Raw genomic sequence first — 15,013 nt, forward strand, 5'->3', positions numbered from 1 at the left:
TTCTACTGCACCTGTTTTTCTCCACTATTCCTTGATACAACTCTTGATTCTTACTTTTTCACCATGAATATGTTCCTCCATACTGAGGAATTTATTTTCAGAAGGCTTAAATGTGTCTTCCAGACACTGATTTTTCATTTACAAAATACATAGAATTGTTTTAGAACATTTGCTGAAATAGTTTATAATCATGCATATTTGATGCGTCTCTATCAACTGCTGTTAACTAGCTTTGATAATAAGAATTTATTTTTAGTTTTGAAAATCATCACAAGTTGGAGGAAAGTAAGTTAGATTTGCTTTCCTGTGAAAATAAGTTTATATTTTCTAAATATCCATCAATTTGTGGTGGCTGAAGCAGCCCAGTAGATAGGTGAAGGATAGAGATAACTGCCTAGTATTAAAACCTTCCTGCAGAACGACCATGTAGATACTCACACATGAAAAACTATGAGTTAACTGAATTTTTCAATTATTTACTACATCTTGAGTATGACCCCTGGCTGACTGAGTTCTTGGGGAGTTAGATTATCAGTATTCTATCAAGTCTTCTAAGGCTTTTAACTTTATATAGGTTAAATATATTAATTTATATTTCTTTCTTCAGTAATTTTTCTTCTCAAACAGTTACTATAAAGGAAGGACTTACATAGTTAATGACACTTGCTACTAAAACCAATTTTCAGGTTGACAGATAACATGTAGCCAGGGACTTTCCAACTTAAGGAAAATCAAGAACATATGATTTTTTTTCTCCTTTCAATGTTTATAGCTATTTGCATTTCCGATTCTACCAAAACACTGATTAAATAATATACAGATATGAAAGCATATATCACATATAAGAGTTTGTCGTTTAAGGACCTTCAATACACTTTAATGTGAATTTTTTTCCAGTTTTATTTTTAAAAGTTAAAGTGCCCCAACATTATTGATCTATTCAATTCTTTGCTATTGGAAATACCTTAGACCAACTGAATATTCTATAAGTATGCTCTGACAAAATATTTTTATTTTGGTAAAGTTTTCGTTGAGAGAGCCATTGGCTTATTGAAGAATGATTGTAATAAGTCAAAACTCTATGTAAATGAAAAAAATATATGTAGGTAGTGAGGGATGAGTTACATTTGGTATAATATTTGATACGTAATTGTACAGTAGATGAATTTAAGTATCAGATACTAGAATGCAGGATTTGATTGGGCTCATTAATAGTTTTTAAATTACTAGAAAAGTTTTTTTGTTTAAGTAAATCTGTATTTCTATGCCTAAAAATAATTATAGTTTACCTTTTATTGTCCAGTAAATAATAAAAAAGAAAAAAATAAGTATTTCTAAAGTACTTAAATGCTTTTTACACACTAGTTATTTATTTTCAGATAGGGTAGTTGATGTTAGAAGAATATTCTATTTTTAGCAAGGTATGGTTAAAGTTTGAGAGACAATGTTTTGCTGTATAGTAAATTTTACCTATTGAAGATCTAAATGCCTAATAATTTATTGTCTTAGTTGAGTCTCTTCAGAAAATATAGTGCATGAAACTTAGTTCTTGACACTTAATGATGTTTCAAGCAAGTGTCACTTGTTAAAAATTAATATTACATCTAGGTTCTTAGGCAGTTAGAATATCAGTATCCTAACAATTTAATCTTTAATTATTAAAAGGTTAACGTATTTTAATATTTATTTAAAAATATTCAGATCCCTGCTTTCTTTTACATTGAATTTGAGTGTGGTATGTAACTTATTTAGGTAATAAAACCTTACCTTAGGGTAATTAATAATTATATCAGGATAGAATTTCATGGTCCATAGAAAATTCTAGTCCCAAATGGTATTAATTTTAATCACCAGCAGAGGGCTCTGTATGTACATGTATTTGTGGTTACAATGTTTTCTTGACCAGTTGTTTTATCTAATGCAGTCTCCTTCCCCTAACAAATTATTGATTAACTTTTGGACTCTTTTAGTTAGAGATGAATGTTTGCAGTTTTTGAAATCAATTTGTTTCTCTACTTCTTCATTTATATTATATCATGAAGAGCAAGTATAATTTACTAGTCAGGTATTTTAACCCCTGTTGATTTGAAAAAGAAAAGATTATTCAGATTATAAATGTACTGTTTCATATTTACTAAACAGTAAATATACATGCTTACTGGTTTTTCAATTTAATATTTAGTTTTTAATATAAAACTAAGTATAGTTCTAAGAAATATTTGTACTTTAACCAGAAGATATGATTTTCATTCTTATTATGTTTTATTTCTAGGTGTATTTTTACACATTCTAGCAGATACACTTGGGAGCATTGGTGTAATTGCCTCTGCCATCATGATGCAAAATTTTGGCCTAATGATAGCAGATCCTATCTGTTCGATCCTTATAGCCATGCTTATAGTTATAAGGTAAGTGTTATGTTACTTTCAAATATTAAAATGAAAGATAGGTGATAAATATGTTTTTTAAATTACAGGTCTAAAATACAAATTATTATATTGCTTTTCCTTTGGTATTTCAGAAATTCCTATATAGATTCTTTTTTCATCTTCGTATTTTTTCTGCATTTGCCATTTCTTTCTTGCCTAGAATTTGATGTTTCTTTTTGGTATTTGGCAATTAAACTTTTTAGTCATAATTCAAATCAGTAGTAATTTTCTTGAATCCAACACTATCTATACAGTAAAATATTAGAAGTATAAAATGTATTAACTATAGGTAGAATATTATTCTTTTGACATCTATATTTTGCATTATCAAATGCAAAAGAATGTCAAAATCTTTTCTAGTAGAACTTTTTAATTATAAAATCACATTATTATTGCAGAAATCTTATAAAACTGCTTACTGAAATAAATTTATGTCTGTCGCCCTGTTTTGATTATAAAGTTCTTGAGGAAGCATCTGCCTCTTAGCTCTTTACCTTTCTATTGCCTATCATAGTGCCAATGTATATGTAAAGGTATATATGTGTGTAGGTGTATAAATTCTCAGTAAATTTTTGCTTATTAGACTGTATAGTTATTATCTCTTAAGTATTATACCCTGAGATGTGTTTTATTATTGATTTAATTTTTATCAGAATAATAAAGGAACCAATATGTTCCTTTATTTTAAAGTCTTTAGTTACTTAAAATTTTTCAAATACACTGCATATGTCTTGAGTGGACTATTTTTATGTATTTTTCTGCATGATTTTACTGTCAGTAAAACTTTAGTTGTAATGATAACAAAGACCCACTAGAGGTCAGACTATGGTGATTTTTATAGTTTGTAGTTGACTGAAGTAGATTTAATGGATTATGATGAAATTGTAACGTTGAAATTAATCATAAACAGAGATTTTTTCAGTTTCTGCCTAAAAAGTGGGGTATATATTTTAAACATGCCAATTATTTTTTAATTTTTTCAAATAATTTGTGTAAGGAAGTAACTCTGCTATATAAGTCTTACGTAAAGTTTGGAATACCATTTCTTCTTTGGAAATTTTACCATACTTCCTTGAAAGTTCAGCTTAGATCTCCCATATTCTATGAAACTTAACTTTTGATAGATTTGTTCACTCTTAGAACTATAACTATTTGTGTTTTCAGTGTTCATTTCATTTTGTTAATGTATTATAATTCTTAGTTACTTCTCACAATTCTTAGAGTAGGATCTTAGTATTTACTTTTCTTTGTCTCCACTATTAGTATTCTAATCTGGCTACTATTATGTCTTGCCTGGAAAACTATAACAATCTCCAAGTTGATTTGTCTCCCTCTAAACTCTTTACACTAGCTAACATTATCTTTCTTTAATAAGGATTATGTTACATATAAAAATTATTTTGCTTTAAATCCTTCAGTGACTCTTACCCTCAGGATCAAGTGCAAACTCCTAAATAGGACTTCATGATATTACCCCTGTTGACCTCTTCAGTCTCTCTCCCAATACTTCTCAATTCATACTTTGCTCCCCAGCCATGGTAAATTATGGTCAGTTTCCTAAATATGTTATGAGTTCTCTGGATTCTAGGTTTTGCTCACATTGTCTCTATACAAAATACTCATACACTTTGCACGTTCCTCCCCACACCCCCACCCCTTCCCCATCAACACACACTTGTGTATGTATCACTACTCATCTTCAGATCAGATTCCATTTAAATGCCACTTTTTCAGGAAGCATTTCCTGATTCTCCACCTCCCAGGCTGGGTTAAATGTACCTATAGCACCTTCTGCTACAGTACCCTTTCATGGCATTTACTTACTACATTGAAATAGCCTGTTTTATTTTCTCTCTCAAGCTCCGTAAGGGCAAACTATTTTTTCATTGTTGTGAAGTCAGCACCTAATTCTGCCTGGCAAAAAAGTTGGTATATCAAATGAAGTCATGTTTTTTTCAACGTCAGAATTACTTTCTCTAATTCCAAACAGGGAATTCTTACTTAGTTCGATTCTCATTCATTTTTTCCCACCAATATAAGTAAATAAATAAACAAACAAACATAAAGAAAACTTTTCATTTACTTAATGTAACACACGTTTAAAAAACTGCACAAATCATCTTCACCAAATATTTATTAAGTAGGCCCTCTCACCAGGGTGGTGAAAAAGACAGGATCCCTACTGTTTTGATTCTATATTGTAATAGGGGAGAGAGACAACAAATTAGTAAATAAACCACTCAAATATCAAATAGTTATTAATATTTTACAGAGTTAAGATAGGATTATGTGATAGTGACTGAGTTGCCACTTTAAATTGAGTGGTAAGGGAAGACTTCTGAAGAGGGGGCCTTTACGCTGAGATCTGAATGTCACAGGAGAGCTTGTCAGAGGAAGAGCATTTTAGTCTAGAGAGCAACTAATATAAAAGCCATTTGGTGCAGATAGCTTTGGCACTGAAAGGAGGCCAGTATGGCTGAAGCATAAGGAGTAAGAGAATAATGGTTTGAGATAAAGTTCGAGAAATCCGCTTGGGAAAATTGCCCAGGATTAGGAGTTTGGATTTTATTCCAAGTGCAGTGGGAACATTAAGGGTGTGATGTTATTTGGTTTATATTTTTAGAAGTGATTTTGGCTGCTGTGTGGGTAATATTAATAGATTAATAGGGGGCATGAGTGCAAACAGGCAGACCAACTAGGAAGCTAGTTAGACTAGGTGAGAGGCCATGGTGGCTTGGTCTAAGATACTAATCTTAGAGACGGAGAGAAGCAGATAAAATTAGAAAATGCTTTGGGATAGAGCTAACAAGATTTGCTCGTGGATATGAATGTATGGGTCAGGGTTGGAGTGAAAAAAGGCAATCAAGGCTGAATCCTAGAGTTTTTACCTGGGCAACTGAGTCAATGAAGGCATTGTTACTGGAAGAGACAAGTCTGGGAGAAGAATAATGATTTTGTCTGCTCTTGGAGGATACTGCAGATGAAAAGTTCTGTTTTGGTTGTGGTAAGTTTGAGATCTCTCATTAGTCATTTATATGGAGATTTCGAATATTAATAGGTAAAGAATATATACATATGGGATTCTTGGGAGCAGTCAGTTGAACATAAAGGGTCGAAAATAGTCCACATGTAAGTTTTTTTTTTTTTTTGGAGACTGGGTCTCACTCTTGCCTGAGCTGGTCTAGAATTCCCCCTCACGCGATCCTGCCGCCTCAGCCTCCCAAAGTGCTAAGATTACAGGCATGAGCCACTGTGCCCAGCCCCACATGTAGACTTAAAGTCATGGAGTGGGAATCATCTCTCCAGCATTCCTACTCCTTCCATTTTCCTGGAAAATATCCCTCCATATGGTAGTCCTTCCTGCTAAAACTGATTTAGCTTCAGAGTCCCTTTCACTATAGTGCTTCAGGCAGCCACAACTAGCCAACTACAGTCAGCTTCCAAGGTGAAACCTATTTGTCATCCTTGTCTAGGTCCTACTGACCTATTTATAAGACTTTTTTCAGTAGCTTATAGAAATATATGGTTTTAGGTCATATAATTGGATTCCTTTTTATTATTGTTAAGCTTTAATATTTTTATTATTTGCTCTTTTTTTCCTGATAACCAAAGTAATACATGCTGATTATAAAAATTTCAAACATTACTGAAATGTATAATTTATGTATTGAAATGTTCTCATAATCTCACCCTTTGGAGATAACAGAAAACTTTAATGTATCTTAAAAATATTTAAAATCATTTAAAATCAAATGCTTTAGTGCCCATTCTATGCCAGGCAATAAACAACATAGGCAAATACCCTATCCTCATGGAGCTTTTATTTTAATGGGAGAGACAAATGAATATGCAAATAGATAGTGTAATATCAATTGGTAAAAAGTGCTATACAGTGAGGTAAGGAGATACTATTTTAGAAGGGCTTGGAAAATCTTCTGTGTAAGGTGACATTTGAGCAGAGACTTGAATGATGAAGGGGAGGGGCATGGGACTGTTAGAGGAAGAGCATCCCTGTCAGAGGGAACTTCGAGTGTAAACACTTGCGGCAGAGAACATACCTGACGTGTTTGAGGAACAGCAAGAAAGGCAGTGTAGCTGGAGTACAATGAACAGGGCAGAGTGATAGACATGTAATTATGTATCTACCTCTCTAAAGTTCAGGGAACAGGTTGGGGTGGAAGATACAAATCTGGGTGTCATCAACTTACATATGTTATTTAAAGCTGTGAGATTGGGTGAGTTTGCCCAGAGAATGAATACTGATAGAGGAGAAGAAGCCTGAGGACTGAGCCCTGGAGGAGGTCAGGAGGAAATACAGCAAAGAAAAGGGTAAAGTGGAATGGCCAGGGAAGTGGGAAGAAAGACACAACACAAGCACGTATTCTTTTAGAATCCATGTAGAGAAAGTGTCTCAAACAGAAGGAATAATCAATCTTGTTAAACGTTACTTGGACTGATAATCAGTAACTTAGACCAGACGCTCCAAAGAGGGACGAGAATGAAAGCCTGATGAGAGTAGCTTCTTGCGTGTATGGGAGGGGAGGAAATGGTAATAGCAACCACTGTCAACTCGCTTTCAAAGCCTTTGCTATAAAGGGGAGCAATGTGATTGCCTGGCAACATTGAGGGCCCACTTTGAGGTTTGTGGTCATGAATTTAAAGTGAAAACAACCAACACAGTTGTATGTTTTTCTTCAGTCTTGTTCAGCTACTTGGTAAAAGGTATGGAATAGACAGAGAGTTAGATTTAACAGGTTTGGGGTTTTGTCAGGTGAGTACTGACTATGAGAAAGGAACAAGGCAGAAAAAGTTAGATTTAATGGTAATGATACATGCTCACCAAAAAAAGTGATAGGGTCAGTGGATTGGAACTTCTGAAGAAGTATTAGAGTGGAAGTATTAGGGGAAGTGATCCAGAAACAGGAAGGGTTCTGCAGATTGTGAGATGCTTGACGTTAAGATCTTAGGTCGAAGGTATGATCATAGAGCTGAGGATAAGCTCATCATATAGAGGCCAGGTGTTGGATTGTTCCCATAGACATTAAAATCAAGACTAATGAAAAGGGTAGAAGTGGAAAGATAAGAAGCCTGTTCCTGAACTCTTTAGTAACTGAAGGGGAACAATCAAGGATTGTAACACTGGTAATCAAGATGGATAGAAGTGGAATAATCTGGTGGCATGGGCCTTAAGTGAACTGTGTTTGGGGGAGAAGTAGGAGGAACGTGATCAGGAAGTAGTAGCAATAAGCAAAGAGGAACAATACACCTCACCACAAGCCCCAGTAGTGCTTAGAGCATAGAAGAGAAAATAGCACTTCTCAGCTGCACTCTAGGGAAGACAGTGCCCTTGGGTAAAGCCCAGTTTTCGGACAGAGCGTGAACATGCTTTGATTAGTTAGAGAAGAGGCTGAAGACTTAATGAAAATCGCATATTTAAAAGTAGTTTTTAAAAACTCTGAAAATAATTATGTTGACAAAGAAATGATAAAATATAGAAAAAGAAGGCAAATATAACCCATTGTTTTACCAGCCAAGATACTCATGTTCATATTTTTGTGGGTTTTCTTTTTGATTTTTTTTTATTCTGAGCTTCTTGTTATGTTTTATTTTGTTTTTCATAATGTTTTGTTTGTATTATATACATAAAATTATATTCTAAGAAAAAATTTTTAGCTTTTTCTGATTATAAAAGTAATATATGGCCATTATAGAAAATTTGGAAAATACTGAAAGTATAAAAAAGTAGAGAAAAATTATTCAGTATCACAACACCCTTGGCCATGTAATCACTGTTAACAATATTTCTTTACAGTCATTTTTAGGCATATTTTAAAAAATTACTGAGCTTCTACTATATGTTTTGATTATTAAGCTTGGTCAGCATGAGAGCATTCACAGGTTCCAGATGAAAAGTGATAGTATAGTCATTATTTTAAGTCAATAAAGTTTTGGATGATTTGTTGAGTAGTAAAGACTTAAATTCAATGACAATAAATGGTAAAGATGTGGAGCAACACATAAGAATGATTCTTTCTTATAAAAGGTCCATATCTAAAATATATATTTTTCTTTACATGTATGAGGGGGAAACTGTAATGTATGTATGTCCCTGAATGCTAATTGGATCTCTCTGGGTCGTATAATTTTTAAATTATGCTTCTTGCCTAATTTTCCTAAGGTAAACCAACATTTCTGACTTATATCTTTTAAAAGCATAAATTTTTTTAGGGGAAGAAAAAAAAATTACCTCCAAGTACAAAATAAAGAAATTCCAGCTCAGTCTTTTTTTGTTGTTGTTAAGAAAGCAAACTGAATTTACTTAAATGTTCATCTGATAATGAAATATTTGCAAGGAGAAGTATTTCTGAGAAATACTCTGAGAAGTCTTTCAAATTGATTAAGAGTTTGCCTAATTCGCCAAAGCTAATTTTAGGAAATAGATGAAAACTCTTAAGGATTCAACAAAATAGAGTATAAAGAAGTAATTTTCCCTACCCTTAATTCATACATATATATGTGTATACACACACACACACACACACACACACACACACACACACAGTATTTGCAATTCACCAAGAACAAGAGAAGTCATAGCACTGTATATATTGTCTGGGATTAATGTTGCTCAATTGAAAACATGCCCTGGAATCCATATGTCTGTCCCTTCTAGGCTGCCCAATGTTCCATTTTCACTTCCTCAGTGAAAGTGATTTCTTAGAAAAAGACAGTTTGTCTCTCAGCATTTTCTAATGCAGGCAAAGGGTGATAAAAATTTCTGGGTAAAACTGGGTTGTCCTGTGATGAATTTTGTTTCTGAATGAAAAGCAAGAGATTGAGTTTAACAGTGAGAGTGTAATTTTCTGAAAATATAGTTCCTATAAGATTTTCAGAGTAGTTTTGCTACTTTTTTTCCCATTAGTAAGGTGAATTGGAATGGAAATGAATTCATAACTTAGAATGCAGAAATCTGAAGAATAAGTTGTAGCTTTGAAGCTCACTGCAATTTAAAAATGATGCCATTTACATAGATCTGTAGTTTGATATTTTTATTCATTTAAATAAAAGGGATATCTGTGTATGGTGGAAAATAAAAAATATAAACATAGTACAGAAAAATCCTCTTGGTACTGGTGTAGTATTTCTGAATCCTTGCTAGATTGTTTTTTTTCTAACCAGTTGTCTGCCACTCACCAGTTACCATCTTGTAGTGCTTTGTACTTTTTTTTTACCATCATTATTTGTAAATACAAAGAAAAGCTTTTTAACCACAAGAAAGTCTTTTCATTAGGCACAAAAGGTTTTTGAATAATATATAATTTCTTGTCATATTGAAGAAAAAAACAATTTTTAGAGACAGACTAAGGTATAGCCTTTATAAATGACAAATAAACGTCATAAATAAAGATGAAATAGAAAGAATATATGCTAATGGAAACAGAAGTGTAAATTAGAAATGTTAAATTATAAATAATCATCATTATTCATGAATACAGGATTTGGACCATATACTGATTTTGGTAAATCTTATTGATTTTGTGGTTAAATAGATAATTATTTGTGGCCTATATTAAGTAAAACATAAGCATTTTTAACGTTTAAGAAGCTATCATAACTTCATATAGTCATATATGAGAAATTTTAGAGATTTTATTTTTTTCAAAAATGTTTTTGGGTGTTCCCTAACAATTTCCTTTGTGGTTTGCCTTTCAAGTGGCTATAATTCATGAACTGTACTTTTGGGGACTGAGAAAAAGGTAAACAGTGTGCCAAGATTTTCAATGTGCTGCATTTATATGTACCCCTATTCTAAAATGGAACATATGGGAACATTATTGCGTAGTATCTTTTTAAATCATATATAAAACCATCGTAGAGTACTTATAAATACCAATTAGTCTAACAGCCTTTCTCAACTGGCATTCTGAGAGAGAATGCCCTAATACCACAGCAGCAGTCCCCTGGCACCAGGGACTGGTTTCATGGAAGACAGTTTTTCCTGGGGGAGGTGGAGGTGAAGCTCAGGCAGTGATGTGAGCCATGGGGAGTGGCTGTAAATACAGATGAAGCTTGGCTTGCCTGCCACTCACCTCCTGCTGTGGGCCCCCCCTTAACCCCTCATTTTGTAAGTTTCATGGAAGACAGTTTTTCCACTGAGTGGTGGGGGCTAGCGGGTGGCGGAGCTCTGCCTGCCAGGTCCCTAACAGGCTGCGGACTGGCCCTGGGGTTGGGGACCTCAGCCGTAAGGCATCCATTTGTGTGGAATTATTAACTTCTCACCTATGCATCTAGAAAAGTACTGGCTATGTACTATCCTTGGGGGAATTGAGAAATAGTCGTTCAGATCATTTTGTGTAGTCTGTGGTTCCAATGAGGAACCCTAGTTCAGAAAGGCTTGCAGAGGGTCTTGGAAATATTGGAAGGAACAGAACAAGTGCTGTAATGCTGCAAAGAATTTTGAATGTAAGAACCAAATTATGTAAGAGTATCATTTAACAAAAATTCAGTAGCTTTTATTGAAACACCTGCTTTGTCCCTGATACTTCATTAGGTTTTGAGGATACAGGCATTAATACAGTTCTCATAACCACCAATAAACCCCCATAAATATATTGAAATATTCCTGACTTAAGATCTCTACTCATTTCTTCCCCTCTGCCACTACACACACACACACACACACACAAATTCATAAATATGCCTTAATTGTCAATGCCTTCAAAGGTTGCAATTGCTAGTTCTAGCAGATGGTTGGTTTATTCCAGAGGTGTCATCTCCTGGCCAGTGTAGAGGTGGTAGGTTTTTTGGTTATTAGGATTGCAGTACTGGATGGGGTTGTGTTTTGCATGTTCTCATTTGAAACTCACTGAATTTTTTCTTTAAAAAGATTTTACCACTCAGTTACCATGGTTTAGTACCAGAGTTTGGCACTATGCTCTGATTAAAGTATCTCCTGTAGAGCCTGAGAACTTTTTGCATTGTTTCCTGTGGGAAAATGGTGATTTTCAAATAGCCACTCAAAAATACCATAAAATGCAACCAATTTATAAATTAGAATTCACTTTAACTGGAGTTAAAGTGTTCTGAGATACCATCTTCTAATCTGAGTTATTCGGGAATCCATTGTTGACATGTATTTATCTCCTTTTTAAACATTAAGCACACTGTATTTCTTTCCTTATCCTAAAGCCAAAAACTCTACAAAATGCCAAATAAGAAGAGCTGCTTATTGAATTTTAATAAAAGAAACAGAAGAATAACTTTGACTTTAATTTGATTCTTAAAGGGAAATCAGTAACTGTGTTAAGATAACTTTTATACTTATTTTATTAAAAGGAAAATTTATGGTCAAACAGCAGAGTATGCTATTTCTGCTTTCAGTCTAAACCTACCATTTTTTGTTGTTGGTATATTTAAACTGTTGCTTTTCTAAGGAAATATTGGATATTTTATCATTGACTTTATTGAAATATAAAAGCTAAAATGAAGGAAAAATTTCAGTATCAGAATATTATTGCTTTACCCACAAAAATTGTTAGAGCTGTTAGTCTAATAAGAAACTTTAGCATGTCTATTTTGTGGTTTGCAATTTATATTTCTGTTACAAAAAATGAAAATAAATAAATTAATGGTATAACGACATATATATATAAGTGGTAATTTAAAATCTAATGATGGCATACATGTACAGTTCTTTGATTAAAAATCAAATCAAATTTTTTTCCTTTTTCTTCTCCCTTTTATTTATGCCTTACTATCTTATACCGTGGAAGTACTTGGTTTGTGTAGGTTCATTTTTGAATTAAGGAAATTTATTGGGAATGTGGTGCAGTGTTCTAGAGAAGCAGAATACAAAGATCTCACAAGTAGTATGAGAGATAGCCCTGTATGTAAATAAAAACAATGCAGAGCTAGACTATAAAACTGAACGAGGCACAGTCTGAGTATAAATGGTAATTTGATCGAGGGCTCCCTCTTCTAAAACTGTTGATGCCTTATCTCTGCTTACAGAATAAATACTATGATCTAAGTGCTCTGTTATCTGCCTCTAACCTGGCTTTCAAGCCAGTGTTTTTTTTCCATAGCAGTTCTGTATATCATATCACCCTTTATTTTAGCTTTAATCTGTTTCCTGTCACATTCCTAATAATTCTTTAAGGCACAACTCTAATGCTGATTCTTTCATGAAGCTTTTTCTTCCATTCCTAAACTATTTGTTTATACCTCTAAATTTATCAAGTTATTGTTTCCTTAAATGATGGCACTATATATAGTAGTGTTATCTCTATCTGCATATACATATGTGCCAGTGCGTGAGAATAGGACTGAGTATTGTTCAGCTTTGTCATTGTGCTTTGTATACAGTAATATTTGTGGAATTCTGGTGGCTTAGGTCAGGAATCAAGAGGCTTGGTTCATAGTCTTGGCTCTGTGCCATTTAACTTTCTGGACCTTCTATTTCCTCAAGTGTAGATTTTGGACTCTATTCTAATTTTCATGGTTGTATCATTAAGTACCTCTTCATGGAGTGTTTACACGTGATACCTTTAACATGTTAAAAGCCAAGACTAATAATGGAAAGTTAGAATTCGCAGACTGTAGCCTACCTTAAAGATAGAAAGAGAGTTATCAGAACCTGAAAACAAAGATTCCTAGAAGGTAGAAACTAATTAGACATCGTAGATTTAACTAGAGGCAGTCAGGAGCCATTTAGGTTACAACCTGTAAGAATGTAGGACTGTCATCTTTCTTTGCTCTTTTACCTAGATTAACCACTTAGATATATTCATATTATGGTAAAAAAAAAAATAAGGAAGTCAGAAGTTACATATTCTTAACGTGCTGAGATAGAATATTTCCCTGAGAAATTATTCAAACTATCGTCATGTAAATGGGAGAAGCAGGACTCAATTCAGTAGGGATGCATATTTTGCTTAGCATTTTGCGTGTTTCATATTTTATTGACCTTCTCAGGATCGCTGGGGAAATGTTAATCAATGTTAAAAGTAAATAAAAATCTGTTACTGCCTACAGAACGTGCTATATACTTGTGTAAGAAGCTGCTCAATTGTTAATTTATGCCTGTAATTCAGAGCATCCAGTGCTGTGATTTTCTATTTGTAGCTCATATTTGAAACTTTAAATTACTTGTGTTTAATATATTTTAATCAAAACTTAACACTGCAGATTTAGCTCATTTGATTTATGGAAATATCCTCTATATAACCTAACTGTAAAAGCTAGTTTTCATTGTCAGCCTAATCAGTCAAATCAGACTGTCAAAAGTCCTTTCTGTTAAAGAAAGTCTTACTTCATTTTTCTTTGTGTTTTTTTTGAAGCTAAAGATTTTATGGGTTTAATAAACATTAAGTGTTGTATCAGTCACACAAAGATAAGACAAATGGCCCACTATGAGAACTATGGAAATTACTATATCTCAACCTAGATATTTTATTAAAATTCATGTAACATAAGAAACAAAACTTTATAATAGCTGTTAGATTTACGTGGATATTCATTATTAAATGATACTCCTTATTCTGTTTTTTTCAATGCTATATACGTCTTTTTTTTTCCCCAGAATACTATGGGGGTACAAATGTTTTGGTTACATGAATTGCTTTTGTAATGCCTGAGTCAGTTATAAGTGTGCCCATCACCAGATAGTGTACATTGTACCCATTAGGTATGATTTCACCCATCCCCTTCTCCCCTCTTCCACCTGCACAATTTCCATTGAGTTTTACTTCCATCTGTGTACATAAATGCTGATCTGTTCCAATTTAACACATTAAGACTGCTGTGTGAGTTGTATTTAACTCAGGCTAGTTTTGAGCCCTGGGCCTCTTGAAGCAAAACCCTTGCAGTGGGTACCCGAAAATCTTACTTGTTGATGTTCTTATTGCTACAATTAATATTGATAATTTAATTCTAAAACTGTGGATTGCATTGCATATAACTCACACATAGAAACAATAAAAATAACAAATTAGAAAGGATCGGTATAAAACACTGTGGCCCCAGGGAAAAAAAATGTTTTTTTCCTAGTGTGGCAGTCCATGAGTTAATGGAGAGTACACGTGGTGTTTGTTTTTCCATTCTTTAGATATTTCACTTAATACAAAAGTATTAATACTCATCCCCGTGACCACCATCTTACTTTTGACCGCATCAGAATCTGGATTCCTCACATAGCACTTTTTAAAGCTGTGAATTTTAATACCTTTTTAATAGAGACATCCAAGGCTCTGTACAAGTCAGTTTAAGCTTTTCAGTAACCAAAGCTAGTTTTTTGAGTTTTTTTTGTTTTTGAATAAAAGTGTTTCCAAATTAAAATAGGGCTTAAAGCATAGACATGAACAATAAACCTACTTTTTTATGCCACGTTATTGCAGGTTCCCAGTGTTGCTCAAAATCTGGAATGAAAGTATCCAAAGTTTTGAAAATTTCTTCACAGGTTATATTCCTAGGCAAGTTTTTGCATACCAAAGTTATGTTACTAATGCCATTTTTTCATTGTTGCTGTAATAGCTGATATAATAATTTACTAGAAATGATTGGAAACACCTCTGGATTTATCAGTA

The 15,013-nt window shown here is 33.4% G+C and overlaps 1 protein-coding gene across 2 annotated transcripts in view; it reads left to right on the top strand.

Moving 5' to 3' along the window:
- Nucleotides 1–15,013, top strand: part of SLC30A7 (solute carrier family 30 (zinc transporter), member 7) — a 69,505-nt gene that overhangs the window by 25,722 nt on the left and 28,770 nt on the right. For both annotated transcript variants that reach the window (XM_012654917.1, XM_012654918.1), the window contains one exon: nt 2,273–2,408. In XM_012654917.1, coding sequence (XP_012510371.1) covers nt 2,273–2,408 — 136 coding nt within the window. The remainder of the gene's footprint in view (nt 1–2,272; nt 2,409–15,013) is intronic.

This window comes from Propithecus coquereli, unplaced genomic scaffold (genome assembly GCF_000956105.1).
Source record: "Propithecus coquereli isolate 6110/MARCELLA unplaced genomic scaffold, Pcoq_1.0 Scaffold45, whole genome shotgun sequence".
NCBI lineage: Eukaryota > Metazoa > Chordata > Mammalia > Primates > Indriidae > Propithecus > Propithecus coquereli.